General features: G+C 37.2%; 1 protein-coding gene across 1 annotated transcript; it reads left to right on the forward strand.

The window, feature by feature from the left end:
• Positions 1 to 10,215: 10,215 nt before the first annotated feature.
• Positions 10,216 to 14,060, forward strand: LOC145049299 (GDSL-like Lipase/Acylhydrolase superfamily protein). The gene is made up of 5 exons (XM_078997728.1): positions 10,216 to 10,557; positions 12,501 to 12,634; positions 13,083 to 13,316; positions 13,411 to 13,657; positions 13,759 to 14,060. The coding sequence occupies exons 1-5, from the start codon at positions 10,272 to 10,274 to the stop codon at positions 13,947 to 13,949; spliced, it is 1,092 nt and encodes a 363-aa protein (XP_078853854.1). The 5' UTR covers positions 10,216 to 10,271; the 3' UTR covers positions 13,950 to 14,060.
• Positions 14,061 to 15,049: the final 989 nt, after the last annotated feature.

Here is a 15,049-nt window from a genome sequence, read left to right on the forward strand (position 1 = left end):
TCCTGCAGCTGTGTAGACAACTCCTGCATCTCAGGAGGAGCCAACCGATACGGTGCCTTGGTTATCGGGGCCGCACCAGGAACAAGGTCAATCCTGAACTCCACCTGTCGCTCCGGAGGTATCCCAGGAAGCTCCTCCGGGAAAACATTTGCAAAATCTCGAACCACCGGAACCTCGCTCACTGTCGCCTTACCCGCCTCCCAGGTATCCATCACATACGCGACATATCCTGCGCATCCCTGCTGAAGATAGCGCCTAGCCCTCGCTGCTGAACATATAGTGGGTCCGCAAGGTGGCCTCTCGCCATGAATCACTAACTCTCCCCCACCTGGGGTCCTGACTCGCACCAGTTGCTGCGCGCAATCTATCACTTCCCCATTAGGCTCAGCCAATCCATGCCTATAATCACCTTGTTCCCACGCAGCGGAATGGGAACCAAATCTACCAAGTAGCGCTCCTCAAACAAACGCAACACGCAATCTCGAAATACCATCGATGCTTGCACCGATCGATCATCAGCAATCTCCACCTCCAAAGGGCAATCTAACTCGCCCGATGACTCATGAAACTTCTTGCTAAGCGCAAGGGAAACAAATGATCAGGACGCACCCGAGTCGAACAACACCTGAACTGGAAGGCCGTTCACATGGAACGATCCTAATGCATACATATACATATGGAGCACATATCAATAACATAACATCATAAAAATGAGATAGAGGGAAAGAATCATACCCGTCACCACATCGGGTGCGGCGTGTGCCTCCTCGGTAGTCAGCTGAAATGCTCGGCTCCTCACCACTGGAGCCTCTGCCTTGCCCTGCCGGCCATCCATGATCCGCAGGGTCGCTGGAGCTGGCGCCTTCATCGGCGCTGAAACTGTCAACTGGGGGCAATTGGCCTTCTTGTGGCCCTCTGGTTGCAGTGGAAACACAGCAACTCTGATATCTGAATAACTGCTGCCGAAGCAGTGCAATCCCTGCTGATGTGCCCAGACTTGCCGCACTTGTAGCAGCATGATGATCCCATCCTGCACGCCCCCTCGTGCGGCCTGCCGCATTTCCTACAGCGGCTCGGTCCTGACTGGCCTTTCGGCCTACCATCTGATGCCTTGGGCTTCTTCCTCGAAGCCCCTCCTGTCTGACCCTCCTCTGATTTCCGTTTCCGGATGTGCTCCAAATCTATCTCCCTCTCCCTCGCCCTGGCAATCATAGAGTCCAAGGTAGGGCAAGCCGAAAAGCTAACATGCTCCTGGATGTCAGCTCGTAGCATATCATGATAACGGGTCCTCCTCATATCCTCGTCACCAGCATACTGGGGCACCAACAAAGCCCTCTCCCAGAACTTGGCGGTGATCTCTGCCACAGTCTCCGTCGTCTGTCTCATGTCTAGAAACTCCCTGGCCAGCTGCTGAAGCTCGACAGCCGGCACAAACTCTGCCCTGAACCTGGTCACAAAGTCCGACCAGGTCATATCCTCGATAGTTGCGGCTCCCAACGAGTCACCCACTGACTCCCACCAATCCCGGGCTCGGTCCCGTAAACACCCTGATGCATACCTCACCTTTGACCCCTCGGGGCAGAAGCTAGTCAACTGTACAGACTCGATGTCTGCAATCCATCGCCTGGCAGCAATGGGGTCCTTCACCCCATGGAAATCCGGTGCACCACTGCCCCTGAAGTCCTTGAAGGACAGTGTGCGAGATCCCGACTGGCTAGATGCCATATCACTCCGGAATGCCCGAAGGCGATCCTCCATCAACTCCATGATCCCTTCCTTGATCGACCCAAAGAGGATGGGGCTCGACTCAAGGATGCCTCTAGTGATCTCTGACGCGATGAACTCGCGTAGTCCCTCATCTACCGGCTCGGAACCTGACCCCTTTCCTGAACCGCCATCTACCGGCCTCGATCGAAGTACCACCATTCTGCAATACATCACAACAAACATTAGAGATACTGATACTTCCTGAGGGATCACTGCTACCTACGAGTTCCCTGGTCTTATCTTGGCCTTCCTTGGTTTGGGTACGGATCCTCTGCTTTTAGTAGTATGGGTCCATACTACCTTTCACATCTATCCGTACCTTCTTCAAGGAATGCCTCGACTCCACCAGATCCCTTTCACTACTGTTGATCACTGCTATACTCATCCTAGGCTTGCCCTAGGGAAATCTCTGATTCTACTCTATCCAGTCCTCAGCTGCTGCAGGCCTCCTTGTAATGCCAATTAGCCATTACCCGAATATCATCACATGTGACGAGGCTCAGATAATCCTTCGAGTACCCGACTCGTCCCTACAACGGTTGGACTCAAACAAGAGCTGCGCAGTAGGATCAAATCCGACACTCTAAGATTATTCAACCCTGAACACATGTGACGTGACGCATTCGCCTAATAGCTAACTCCCATTATTCAGAGTTCCACATAGCACGAAGCAGGAAGCATTCAGACAAGGGTAGCAATCTCAATCAACTCTATCTGCTTACAGGAACTAAGCTAGCATAAAGTGCTAAACTCATACTATCAGGCATAACCTAATCAGGCTATCCTACTTACTGTCTACTCAATATCTAGCATGCAATTCTCATACAACTGAAACACATACAGCAGGCACATAAGGCATCACTCCTAGATCCTTAGTCCTATTCTAGCATATTGTTCTACAAAAGCTGATAAACATAACATAAACTTGTATGGGTACTTTGGGGAATACTTACTTGAGCTCGGCCGGTTGCGCACATCACACACTTCGTTCTTTCTCGAAACTCTTTTCTCAATTTTTAGAAAACATTTTCTTTTAGAAAATCTTTTAATCCCTCGATTTGAGTTCAGACACCCCCGAAGGTGTGTCCGAATCCCTCAAACCAGGGCTCTGATACCAACTTGTGACGACCCAATTTTCATGTCCAAAAATTTCGTTTTAAAACATTACTTTAGAAAACATTAATAATTAAAAACATTGTTTGATCAAACCATGACACAACGTAAACCATGTCTAAAAGCCAAATCATACAACCAATCAAAATATCAGAGTATAAATCCCAGAGAATCTCGTAAATGCGGAAACCAGAGAGTGTGTGTGTGACATGCTGCTACCGCGCCGACTCCTTTCCCCTAGCTGAGGAGGTACCTGAAACCAAAACTGAAAACCATAAGCACAAAGCTTAGTGAGTTCCCCCATCGTACCACATACCATACAAACACATAACATACATACTGCCAGGCCATTCTGGGGTGCCTGACTACCCGGTACGGCCATTCTAGGGTGCCATCCTACCCGTGTCAAGCCATTCTGGGGTGCTGACAACCCGTCGGTCCTAACAACCGATCCTCGGGGACTAGTCCCCTCTTACTACCTTTATCGCATATAACATAACAAGCCAGCATGCAAACATATCATCACGTACTGTCAGACATTTCTGGGGTGTCTGACTACCCTTCGGTCCTATCAACCGATCTCTACTTCTATCTCATATAACATATCATGCTAGCATAACATATCAGGTAGTAGCAAACCTAGATGACATCACAAAGACAATCATCTAACATACGACTCCTACTGGTGGGCCAGCATTGTGGTCGTAGACCCACCGCTACTGGAAGGTAACTCACCTCGAAGTAGCTGCTGATCTGATCGGGAACTGACTGTCTACTGCTGCTGCTGCTGCTCTGGAAATCCTCCGGCTGCAATTCCCATAACATAGTCAATCAAACACTGCTAACTGTCCTTTGGGTAAAATGACCATTTTACCCCTGATCATGCCCTAAGTCAAAGTCAGAGTCAACTTTCAGTTGACCCGACTCGCCGAGTTGGCTTTCCAACTCGCCGAGTCCCTACCCAAACAATTGCCCTGAATCCCGTTTCTACTCGTCGAGTTAGGCGACGACTCGACGAGTTCTCCTTCTAAACTGATATTCAAGTCCTTCATCCTACTCGCCGAGTTGTATGAACAACTCGTCGAGTTCGTCTTCATCCGAAGAACACTTGCTACTTCGACTCGCCGAGTTGTATGAACAACTCGCCGAGTCTGTTCTTGATCTAAGGAGATTGCCTTGAACTCGCCGAGTCAGGGCATTGACTCGCCGAGTTCCTCCATAGATGAGTTCAGCTTCCGACTCACTGAGTCACACCCCGTGACTCACTGTTCACTCGACACTACGAAAAGGGGACAAACTCGGAGACTCGCGAACCGACTCTCCGAGTCAGATGAACGACTCGCCGAGTCGTTACCATGCAATTACTATATGGTCGATTATGCTTGAATCCAGTCCATGCCATTTACAGATTTGGGTTCCTAGAGCATGAATGACACGTAAAGTTTCCAACTTTACGTGTAGATACTCACCAATGAGGGATTTAGGGCTCAAAATGCCTCAAAAGAGTAAATCTAGGGTGAACAAGCAACATGGGTCCATAAAGGTAACAGATCTGAGCTCTTGGAGCTCATTCTTGCCTAGATCTAGAGGCCAATCCACTTATTACGACTTATATTGCACATACAAGCTTGGGGATTGGCTCAAGAATGACTTAAATGAAGTAATAAGCATAGAAACATGGGGAAAACGGGTTATACCTCAAAGGAACTGCTGAGAGAGCACAAAGATGCTTGGATTCCTTCCCTTCCTCTTGATCTACTTCCCTTTTGCCTCAAAACCTTCAAGATCACACAACAAGTGCTTCAAACTCTAAATGAACAACTTAGAACGAGGGTTGGAAGCTCTGGGGGTGAATGGGGGCTGGCTTGGGGGGGATATGTTGTTTAAATAGGGTGCAAACCCCTGAAACTTAGGGTTTCATTCAACAGTTGTGACTCGCCGAGTACAGGATATGGACTCGCCGAGTCGACAACTTAAATGTGTCCCGGGTCCCGCATCTACTCAGCGAGTCAGACCTGTGACTCGCCGAGTCCAAGGCTAAAAGAAGAGAAATACTCAAATAAGATTTACGTACCAGGAACCAGGTGCTACATTTTTATTTCCTCCTAATTGAAGGAGTTTGTCGTATTGATGCCCATCGTGCTTGTATGGCTATTCCACCATGTTAATGTGACATCTGAAAAAGTACAAGCTACAAAGCGTACTTTGCAATCATCAGGACATAAGCTTATTTGGAAGACAAACTTTGTCTTCTCAATCCATCTTGTTAAACCAAACCACTCCTTCATTTCCCTAGAAATTCTTTGACTTGCAACTCATAAAAATATTTGTAGGTGCAATCTCTTGCAATCCCTATGTTACTTCCTTGAGAGTTATTTATGTGTCCATTGTTGTTATGGCTTGATTCATAACTCACCAATGCTTCGGTGATTTTTTGTGCTATTATTTGCTCAAGCACTATTGGATCCACTGGTGGAATTACCACCGGAGGCGGTTGATTATTGTTAAGTCGGTTGCTTTTCCTTCTTGGAGGCATTATATTCTTCCTATCATATTTGGTGAGAATGTATAAATTTTTATGAAGCATCTTGTTTGTCGTTCTTGGTAATTACAAGGATTAGTGCAAAGAAATCTTAAAGCTTTGGATAATAATTTTCTCTTTAATTGTAGTAGTATGCTTTATATATCGGTTAATTACATTATTATCTTACATAAGCTTAGAGGTAAGTTTAAATCTTCTAAGATTATCTATATTCTTGCTTCTGGCTACACCATTGTTGACGAACCCTCTACCAAAAACCAAGATGATGACCGAATGGTGTTTCCTTCCATGGCACCTAGTCTATTGCTCACAATTTGGATTAGTTTTTCAAGCTTGATACTACGCTCGAATAATTAAGGCAAGGTATCGATATATGTATGAGGTGGAGAACGTGTTCGAGATGTTTGTCTAACCTTGTATCTACTGGTAACTCTTTCCTCAGTTACCCACTCATTTATCATTCCCGCTATCTAGGCAGGGTTATCTCGTATCCTCTTAAGATCGGAAGATGTCTATTTCTGATTTTTCTTGATCTTTACGCGATTGGGAATGGACTTATGTGTTGTGCGTTTCATACTCAGACCTCCATGATATTGACGATATAGAACATTTAGTGTGTGTGTGTAGCCGGGTAGGGGGGGTAGTGATGAGGCAACTGACTCTTCCTCCTCCATTGGTTCTTCAGATGGTTCACTATTCTCGGTTGGTACGGGAGCTCCATCATCATAAGGTATTAGATACATATATGTTGGGAAATAAGGGTCACCGAGAAAAGGATTCGCAGGTACTTCTTTTGAATTTTCTAAATTTATCCATTCTTGAAAATTTGCCATTTTGGGCTCCTATAAAATAAGGTTGATTTATTAGTATATTTAAATAGTAATGAGTTCTTAACTGTGATTTTGTTCAAGTCTTTCTAAATCTTCAAGCATTTAGTTCTTTAAATATTAGTCCCAAGTCAAATAGTTCATAAGATCTGACCATAATAAAATATAGTTGTGCACCAACACTTAGTTGTGGTACGATTCATGTACCAATAAAACTTTAATTCAGATATTTGATCTAAATCATTGAGTTCAAGACTATTCTGGTTGAATTTTAGGTGTATTCTCATCGAGGGTCTAAGTCTTTATATTAGACTTTATATCTTATATCTATTTGTATTCATATGTTTTATTAATTATTGTTGGTTACTTCATGTCTAGCTGATAAGGCGCCGACCTGTCAGGACAGTCGAATGGCAGTATCATTTTAGCATATAGTCGTTTTGAAATCCAGCAATCCAAGCGACATGTCTATCCTGTCACCATTTCCGCAAGTAGCCATTCGGTAGTATAATTAGTAATACGTATTCAGGGCCGGTCTTGAGAATTTAAATGCCCAGGACTAGGCGCAAAAAAAGGCCCTTACGCTCTAACGTGTGACGGATTAAATTATATAAACTGAAGTTTTTTTAAATGACGATAAGTTTCATAAATCTACTTTTCTCATGTGAAAGTGTGAATCATATGTTATTTAGAGAAGCAGACTTATCTTCAAATCACAGAAGGATAAACTCAACACTACTGAAATCAAAGTCAATAAAAAAAACCTCAGATGTAGGCATATAGCAGGATAAATTTTCATGCAAAAAGGATATCAAAGGGAAATCAAGGAACTAACCTTCATTCAGTTTTTGCTTTGCAGGTTTACGTTTTTTTGTGCATAATCTCATATATTATACATTTATAATAAACTCTTGTATTTCATAATGATCTATATATAGTAGTAGCAGGTGATCACCTAAATATATAAGAAGTTAATTAGATCAGAGACTTATATGCAACTGTTTGTAAAAAAGTGAGAATCAATGGTGCTCATATGATTTTAGTACACAAAAATCTAACATTATTGTAATCGCTAAATCCCAAATTTGTATCATATCCATTTGTCCAACAAACTAACCGAATTTCTAATAAATGACATGTTTGTCTCTCTTTTCATAACATCAATTGATTGTTATCAATGTATCATGTGTCAGGCATGGAAACTTTTATTGTTATTTTAAGCCATTCATTGGACACCATCTGTTACGAGCCATGTTCTTAATAAAAACATTTTTTTTATGAGGTGTTATTTACAACTACCCAATACTACCGAAATCAAAGTCAATTAAAAACCTCAGAATCAATTGCACAATCTTTATCAGAAAACTAAAAAGAAACAATTTCTAAGAAGCGGAGAGGAAGTTGGGCTTACAAATTTCTTAGAATTGATGTTCAAGCTTGGTTTAATTTGAAGAAATCAGGAGTTTGATAAGCTTTTGTTGATGAATCGAATCGTTTTGAACATTGATGCGTAATTGGGTCAAAGGAGTAATCCCATTGGTGCGTTTGAAACTGGTTTTCTTGGAGTTGTGATTGTTGGTTTGGATTTAGACGTGGTTAAGGGTATAATGGTGGTAATCGGGGACTAGTGATCGTGGTCCGTTGGAAACATGAGATCTTACGGCGCAAGATGGTGAAGAAGGAGGCCGAAGGAGGAAGAACGATTGAAGCGTCTAAGTAAAAAAAAAAAAAAAATAGAAACAAAAAGGCCCCTAAATTTTTTGGGCCAAGTTCCACTGCCCAGCTTGCCCTTGTCCTACACCGGCCATGTACGTATTACTTGTAGGTTAAAGAATATACATAAACCTAAGAGAGTAAGCTCTAGACTATAATCGTTCTTTCCTAATAAAGTACTAGTTCTCTATAGTCAATATTATGATACAAATTTGTCACATCCCCGTCGGCGGCAGAAACATCTGATTTTTCGACTTCATCTTTGGATCACAATTATCAAACATATATTGAACAATACAAAATAGATACCTTTATTAATATTAAACAAGAGTTATAATAAAGACTAAATGTATAAAAAACGAAACTATATCACTATATTAGATTATTTTCCTATAAAATAAAATACTCATTTTAAATTTAACTGGGACCAAATTTGCCGCTAAACTATGTCAGAAGGACTAGTTTAAAATGGTTTGGGTTGTACGAAAAACCATATAATTTTTGAAATTATACTAAAATAAGTAAGTAAAATGAAAAATAATTATATAAAAAATAAAATAGTCTTTTAAATTTAATGGGAACAAATCAATAACAAAATTATATCAAAATATAATATTTATGGTTTTAAAAAGATTTAAACCGTACCCAAAACTAATAACAAACCACATATATCATTTTTGCAATTTATAATACAAATGGAGTAATTTTAAGACCAAGATATCATTATCATGCTCATGTAAAAGCCAAGCAGTGAAACATAGGGATGAGATTTAGAATCGGAAAATCGGATCGGAACCAGAATCAGACCGGAACCGGAACCGTTAGAACCAAAATATATAGAACCGGTTCCGGTTTTGGGTTTAAAAATTGGTTTTATTCGGGTTTTGGGTAATTAATCTGGGTTTGGGTCCATCGGGTCCGGGTAAACTGGGTCTAAAAACCGGAACCGGTGTTAGGAGCCAGAACCACTTTTATGGCCGGAACCGGTTTTTGTGAAACTTTTAACAGATGTATATCTCATTCGTTTCAACTCCGATTGACATGCGGTTTTTTCCAACATGTAGTTTAGAGCTTGTACATGATTTTAGACTATAAATTTGTTATTTTTAGTTTTATATTCATTGACTTATAGTCCCCAAAGTCGAGATATCAAAATTGAAAGTTTTTAGTTTTTCAGTGTTTTTGTACTCTGTGAAAGTTTTAAAACATGCATATCTAATCCGTTTAAAGTCGGATTGACATGTCGTTTTTTCCAACTTGTAGTTTAGAGTTTGTACATGAGTTTAAACTATAATTTTGTCATTTTTGGTTTGATATTCAATAATTTACAGCCCCCCGAAGTCGGGATATCAAAACTAAAAAATTTCAACTTTTCAGCTATGTGTTTTTGTACTTTGTATTATGTGAAAATGATAACACATGCATATCTTATTCGTTTAAAGTCGGATTGACATGCGGTTTTTTTTTTCTAAAGTGTAGTTTAGAATTTGTACATAAATTTTAGACTATAATTTTGTCAATTTTGGTTTCATATTCAATGAGTTACAGTCCCCCGAAGTCGGGATATCAATATGAAATTTTTCAAAGTTCAACCCACTAAATAGTAAGTAATTACCAAAACTTTTCGGTTTTTCCGGATTTTCCGCTTCTAAACTCACTTTATCCGGTTCTAACCTACCCGCTTTGATGTTTCCGGGTTTTCCAGTTCTAGACCCATTTTACCTGGTATCGTACCCTGAATCGAACCGGAACTGGTTCCTATATACCAGTCCGATTTTCAGTTCTATAAAATCCCGTTAACCGGTTCCGGGTTTTCCAGGTCCGGGCCATCCGGTCCGGGTTTGGACCTACTTTCATCTCTAGTGAGCCATTATGCTTTTTAAATTTTAACCAATGACATAACATAACCCACTTACAATTAACCCAAGAAGATTTCATAGTTTTAGACCTTTCAAAAATACAAATAAAAAAACGACATTGTCTTATTCTATTTTCCATACACGCTTTGTAAACGTATGCATGCCTTCGTTTTCCCACTTACAATCAAACATAAATTTTAAATGATAAACCTGATCATATATAATAACTATGCGAAGCTAATAAATGTTGGATGCCCAATAGAAAAAAAAAAAAAAAAAAAAAAAAAAAAAAAAAAAAAAAACGATAAAATACAAAAAATGATTTCAATCATCAAACCAAACATCAATTAATGAGCCCTTGTTGGCCTATATATTCCATACAACCCTCACTCATTTTGTTCTACACTCTTCTATATCTTGCAATAAATAAAGAATTTAAATACAAGCAATATGCATTACATGACTATGAAGTTATCCATGGTCATGTTGTTGATATTTCTTGTTGTGATCATGTTCGAACCTTCCAAAGCCATTGATGTTGTGCAATTACGAAAGATTGCAGCGAAGAATAATGTGACTGGTGTGTTTGTTTTCGGTGATTCAAGTGTGGATCCAGGAAATAACAATCGTCTTGATACAACTGATAAGAGTAATTTTCCGCCATATGGAATGGACTTCATTGATGGGCACCCTACTGGGAGGTTTAGTAATGGAAGACTTACAACTGATTTCATAGGTAATTATTGTTTTGTTCTATTTGTTAAGATGTTTGTTACTTTATTGTGATTTTGGTACTCTTAATAAGTATTTAATGTTTGGATTAAGTAAAATTAAAAATATTTATTGATTTAAATAAATAATTTTAAATAATTTGTTTTGTTGTAAGTCTGAAAAATGGTTATATAGCTAAAAAAATCACTTATAACTGTAAAGAACCATATAAACCATAACCTCGTTTTTCTTTAGGGAACATCTTTGTTAAAGTCCTAATAATTTGGTTTACTTTATGGTTTAATTTCAACTTTTATTTTTTAAAAAAAAAATCTCGATTATTTTATGTTTTGCCTAAATGAATGAAACATTCTTTTTTTTTTTTTCAATACAAAATGACAAACGATCCTATCAAACTAAATGATGAAAACACACTTTTTTTCAAAAAAATAAATTTCGAAAATAAATTATAAACCGACCTACAATATTGTGACTTAATCATAAGATTTTTTTTTCTTGATAAGCAACACATATTTCAATTAATCTTTTTTTGTCTTTATCGACCTTGCTCATTTAAAATGTATAAAAGCAATTAAACAAAGCACTACTAAAATTTATCAATTTATTGTATTTTGCGATCGTATAAGCTGATGAATTTCTTTTTCCTAAAATATGTTTTAATAATACATAAGTTAATAATCTCAAACACGCTTTCTTGTATTCACTTTTAAAGTCTAGATAATTTTTTTTTGTTATGAATTGCAATTAAGTATTAAAGTAAAAGAACATTACCATAAAATATGACTGATTTGTTTCGATATCATGGTTTTTGGCCATGCAGTTTAGTAATAGATAAATCGTAGAATAAATTCGAGTCACTCTTGTCGTTTGTCATTTTTTATTTATTACTCAAATCTACTCAAACTCTCAAAGTATAAAATATCTGTACTTATCTAAATGGATCGATAGTTTTCAAGTAGGCCCATGATGTAGCTTAACTATTGGTGACCTTCATTGCTAACTAAGGAGGCCCAAGTAATCTAACTTCCAGTTTTAACTCTTGCATGATCCATCGTAATTTGAATTTTGAGACATTAGTTAAGAAGTTATTTTCAAATGAAACAATATATATTAGTATTAAAATTTAATTAAAATGTAGAATTCATTTATCTAAGATGGTAGAGAATGATAAAAGTTTGTAACAATACTTGATTAGAAGTTGTTTAGCCAATTGGCGTAAAACCTTTAGTTTGAATACAAGAATTATCGGTAGAATAAATATTGTATTTTTGAAGTTGTTATAGTAGCCATCAGTTGAAATTATACTTTTAAGCAAAACTATGCCTACTTTTGGATAAGTTTACAAAACCCGATAGTTGTCCTGATACTTCTGTATTGGCAGTTAATGGATTGCATTAACTGAAAGAAACCGGGCAACGTCGTTTTCTATTTATGACATTGGAATGCTAACATTGAATGTCTCCCAATAAATCCGTGTAGTGTTTGATTTTAATAAGTAATCCCAAAAATATTTTTTAAATATAAGTTGAGCTAAATCAGTAAAATAAATCATTTATAAACTAAAATATTAATAAAATAAGTATATAATAAAAATACTAATCCCAAAATACATTTTAAATGTGTGTTTATTGGTTGACTTTTTAAAAAGTGATCAATGGGGTGTTTAAGAGGTGTCTTATTAGCAAGACTCAGGGTTGACTAAAAAGACATCCCATATTGCAATATGGACACCTTAATTAATTTTTTTAATATTTTTATTGGCTGAAATTGCATTGTTTTCCGAAAAAACTGATTATAAGCAGTTAATTATTGGTTGACTTTTTAAAAAGTGGTTAACGGGGTGTTCAAGGTGTCTTATTGTTTTCTGGAATTTTTTTTTTTTTTTTTACAATGACATAATGGATGCTCTAATCATATTAATTTTTTTTAAAATTATATTATGAATAGCTGAGGCACTTGGTTATACGAAAGTAATCCGGCCATATCTCGAGCCAGGAGTACAAAGAACTTTCGATCTTTCGCATGGAGTTAGTTTTGCTTCCGCTGGTTCCGGATATGATAACCTCACTGCTCAAGTTTCGGTATGTCTACTTATTACAGTTAATATATCTTTAGGTAACATGTCAAAATTAGTATATTATACCATCAAGCAAACATAAAAACATTTTTCCTAATTTTCTAATATATAAATAATTAATCAGATAAATATACTCAGCTCATTTTGTACTTATGTAATTTAACCTATTTTATATTTTTTTGGCATTAAAGTTTGACTATCTCTAAATATACCATTTTTTCCACTTTAAGATATTTTAGAAGATGCTCATTTTTATATCCGACACTATCTACCACCCTAGGAATCATTTTAAATGTGTTTATGACCGATAAAGCTTATTTATTTATTTATTTTTTTTGTGATTACTTTGCAAGAAACAATTTTTAGCCTCGTTCTTTATGTTGTTTGAATTTACTATGGTTATAACGACTAGTACAAAATATTGATTCGATCTATCTTTTATTGACGTGAAGAATGTGTTGAGTTTGTCGCATCAATTGAAGTATTTTGCACATTACAAACGACAACTTAGCCTAAAGATAGGACCAAAAAAAGCTGCAGAATCCATCAAAAATGCGGTTTTTGTATTGAGCATGGGAACCAATGATTTTCTCCAAAACTACTACGTGGAGCCTACACGATGCGCCCAATACACTGTGGAACAATATGGAGATTACTTAATTTCTAACTTTCACGATTACGCCAAGGTTCATTTAGTTACTTATGTTTTTATTAGATTTAATTCTTGTAATCTATATATTGTATTGAATTAATACCTTTCTTGAATATGGATTTGTGTAGAAAATGCATGCTCTAGGAGCAAGAAGATTGGTGGTTGTTGGGGTTATTCCATTTGGATGTATGCCTTTAGTGAAGACATTAAAGGGTACAACTAAATGTGACGACGAATATAACCATGTTGCTCTTTCATTCAATAACAAGATCAAGAACGAACTTGTTGCATTAAAAACATCATTAGGGATGAAAACAGGCTATATTGATGCTTATAGTCTCATTCTAAGTGCAACCCAAAACCCTAGAAAATATGGTAAGTTTGAATGTTTTATCTTGACAACTTTAAGTAATCCATTTTTTATGAAATTATATATTGTGTAGTTCAAATTTTGAATTAAATAATTTCATGTACAGGGTTTCTAGAGACTTCAAAGGGTTGTTGTGGAACAGGAACTTTTGAATATGGTATTACTTGTAGAGGATTGGGTGCATGTGTTGACCGAGAAAGATATTTATTCTGGGATGCAGTTCATCCAACTGATAGGATGTATAAGATTATTGCCGATGAGGCTTTAAATTCTATAGTTACCAAACTTTTTAATTGATTCTTAAACATATATTATATGTTATGATATAAAACTATTATTTATCTTTTGTGTGAGTATGCATATATATGTACCTTGATACAATAATCTAGCTACTAAATTTGTTATCAAGATTAATTCCTTCACCAATAGTGTATTCCCTTTCGTTTTTCTTCTTTTGTGTCCAAAAAAGTTATATTGTCCATTGATGAGTATTTGGCTCCCCACATGAACATGTCTTTGATCTTATGGCTGTTACTACTTCGAACAACTAACAGGTTGAGAAGCTGAGGACATACTTTGATGCTAATGTCACTAATATATATATATATATATATATATATATATATATATATATATATATATATATATATATATATATATATATATATATATATATATATATATCCTAATAAATAAAATTTTTTACTACCGCTTATTATATTCTTAAGCCTTTTGACACATGTCATTATGCGAAAATTTTGAATTATTTCAAAAAACGCATGTTATTATGTGTTTTTTTAATTAAATTACATTAATGTATTCTATTAAATTAGAGAATCAATAAATGTTCTATATGTGTTTGTTTCCTAATATCACACATACACATCCATTTGATTGTGTCACCCTCAAATTCAAATCCTTTATCCTTTCCAAATCAATCATCAATGTGCATCTACAAATAAACCCATTTTGCTTCTGAAAGGGCTTCAATTTTATTTTGCATCTTCTTCCAATCGCCTTCAAATCTTTGGTGCTTTCTATTTTAACAAATAGTATGAAGAATCTTGAAAAAGTTAAGGCTATAATGCAATTGAAGAATATGGCGTTATAATCAAACGATCTATGGCTCGGTGTATCTTCTACAAGGTTCTCCCTCTATCTCTTTAAAAAGCGTATCCTCTCAACTCTCTCACCAAAAACTCTAATCTTACTAACGTGACCATTGTTTGCTGCCACCACCAAAGACCCCCAAGTCGATGGTTCTTTCAAATAGCCATCTGAGGTACATTTGTATTCTCTTCTCTATAATCTTTCACCAAGACGAAGATGCCAAACCTGACCTATCAGCTCACCTTCTTTGCAACTCGAACCCTATGTTTATTTTTTCTATCTTATTG

The sequence above is a fragment of the Lactuca serriola genome, chromosome 1 (assembly GCF_051521515.1).
Source record: "Lactuca serriola cultivar US96UC23 chromosome 1, Lser_US96UC23_V15, whole genome shotgun sequence".
Lineage (NCBI taxonomy): Eukaryota > Viridiplantae > Streptophyta > Magnoliopsida > Asterales > Asteraceae > Lactuca > Lactuca serriola.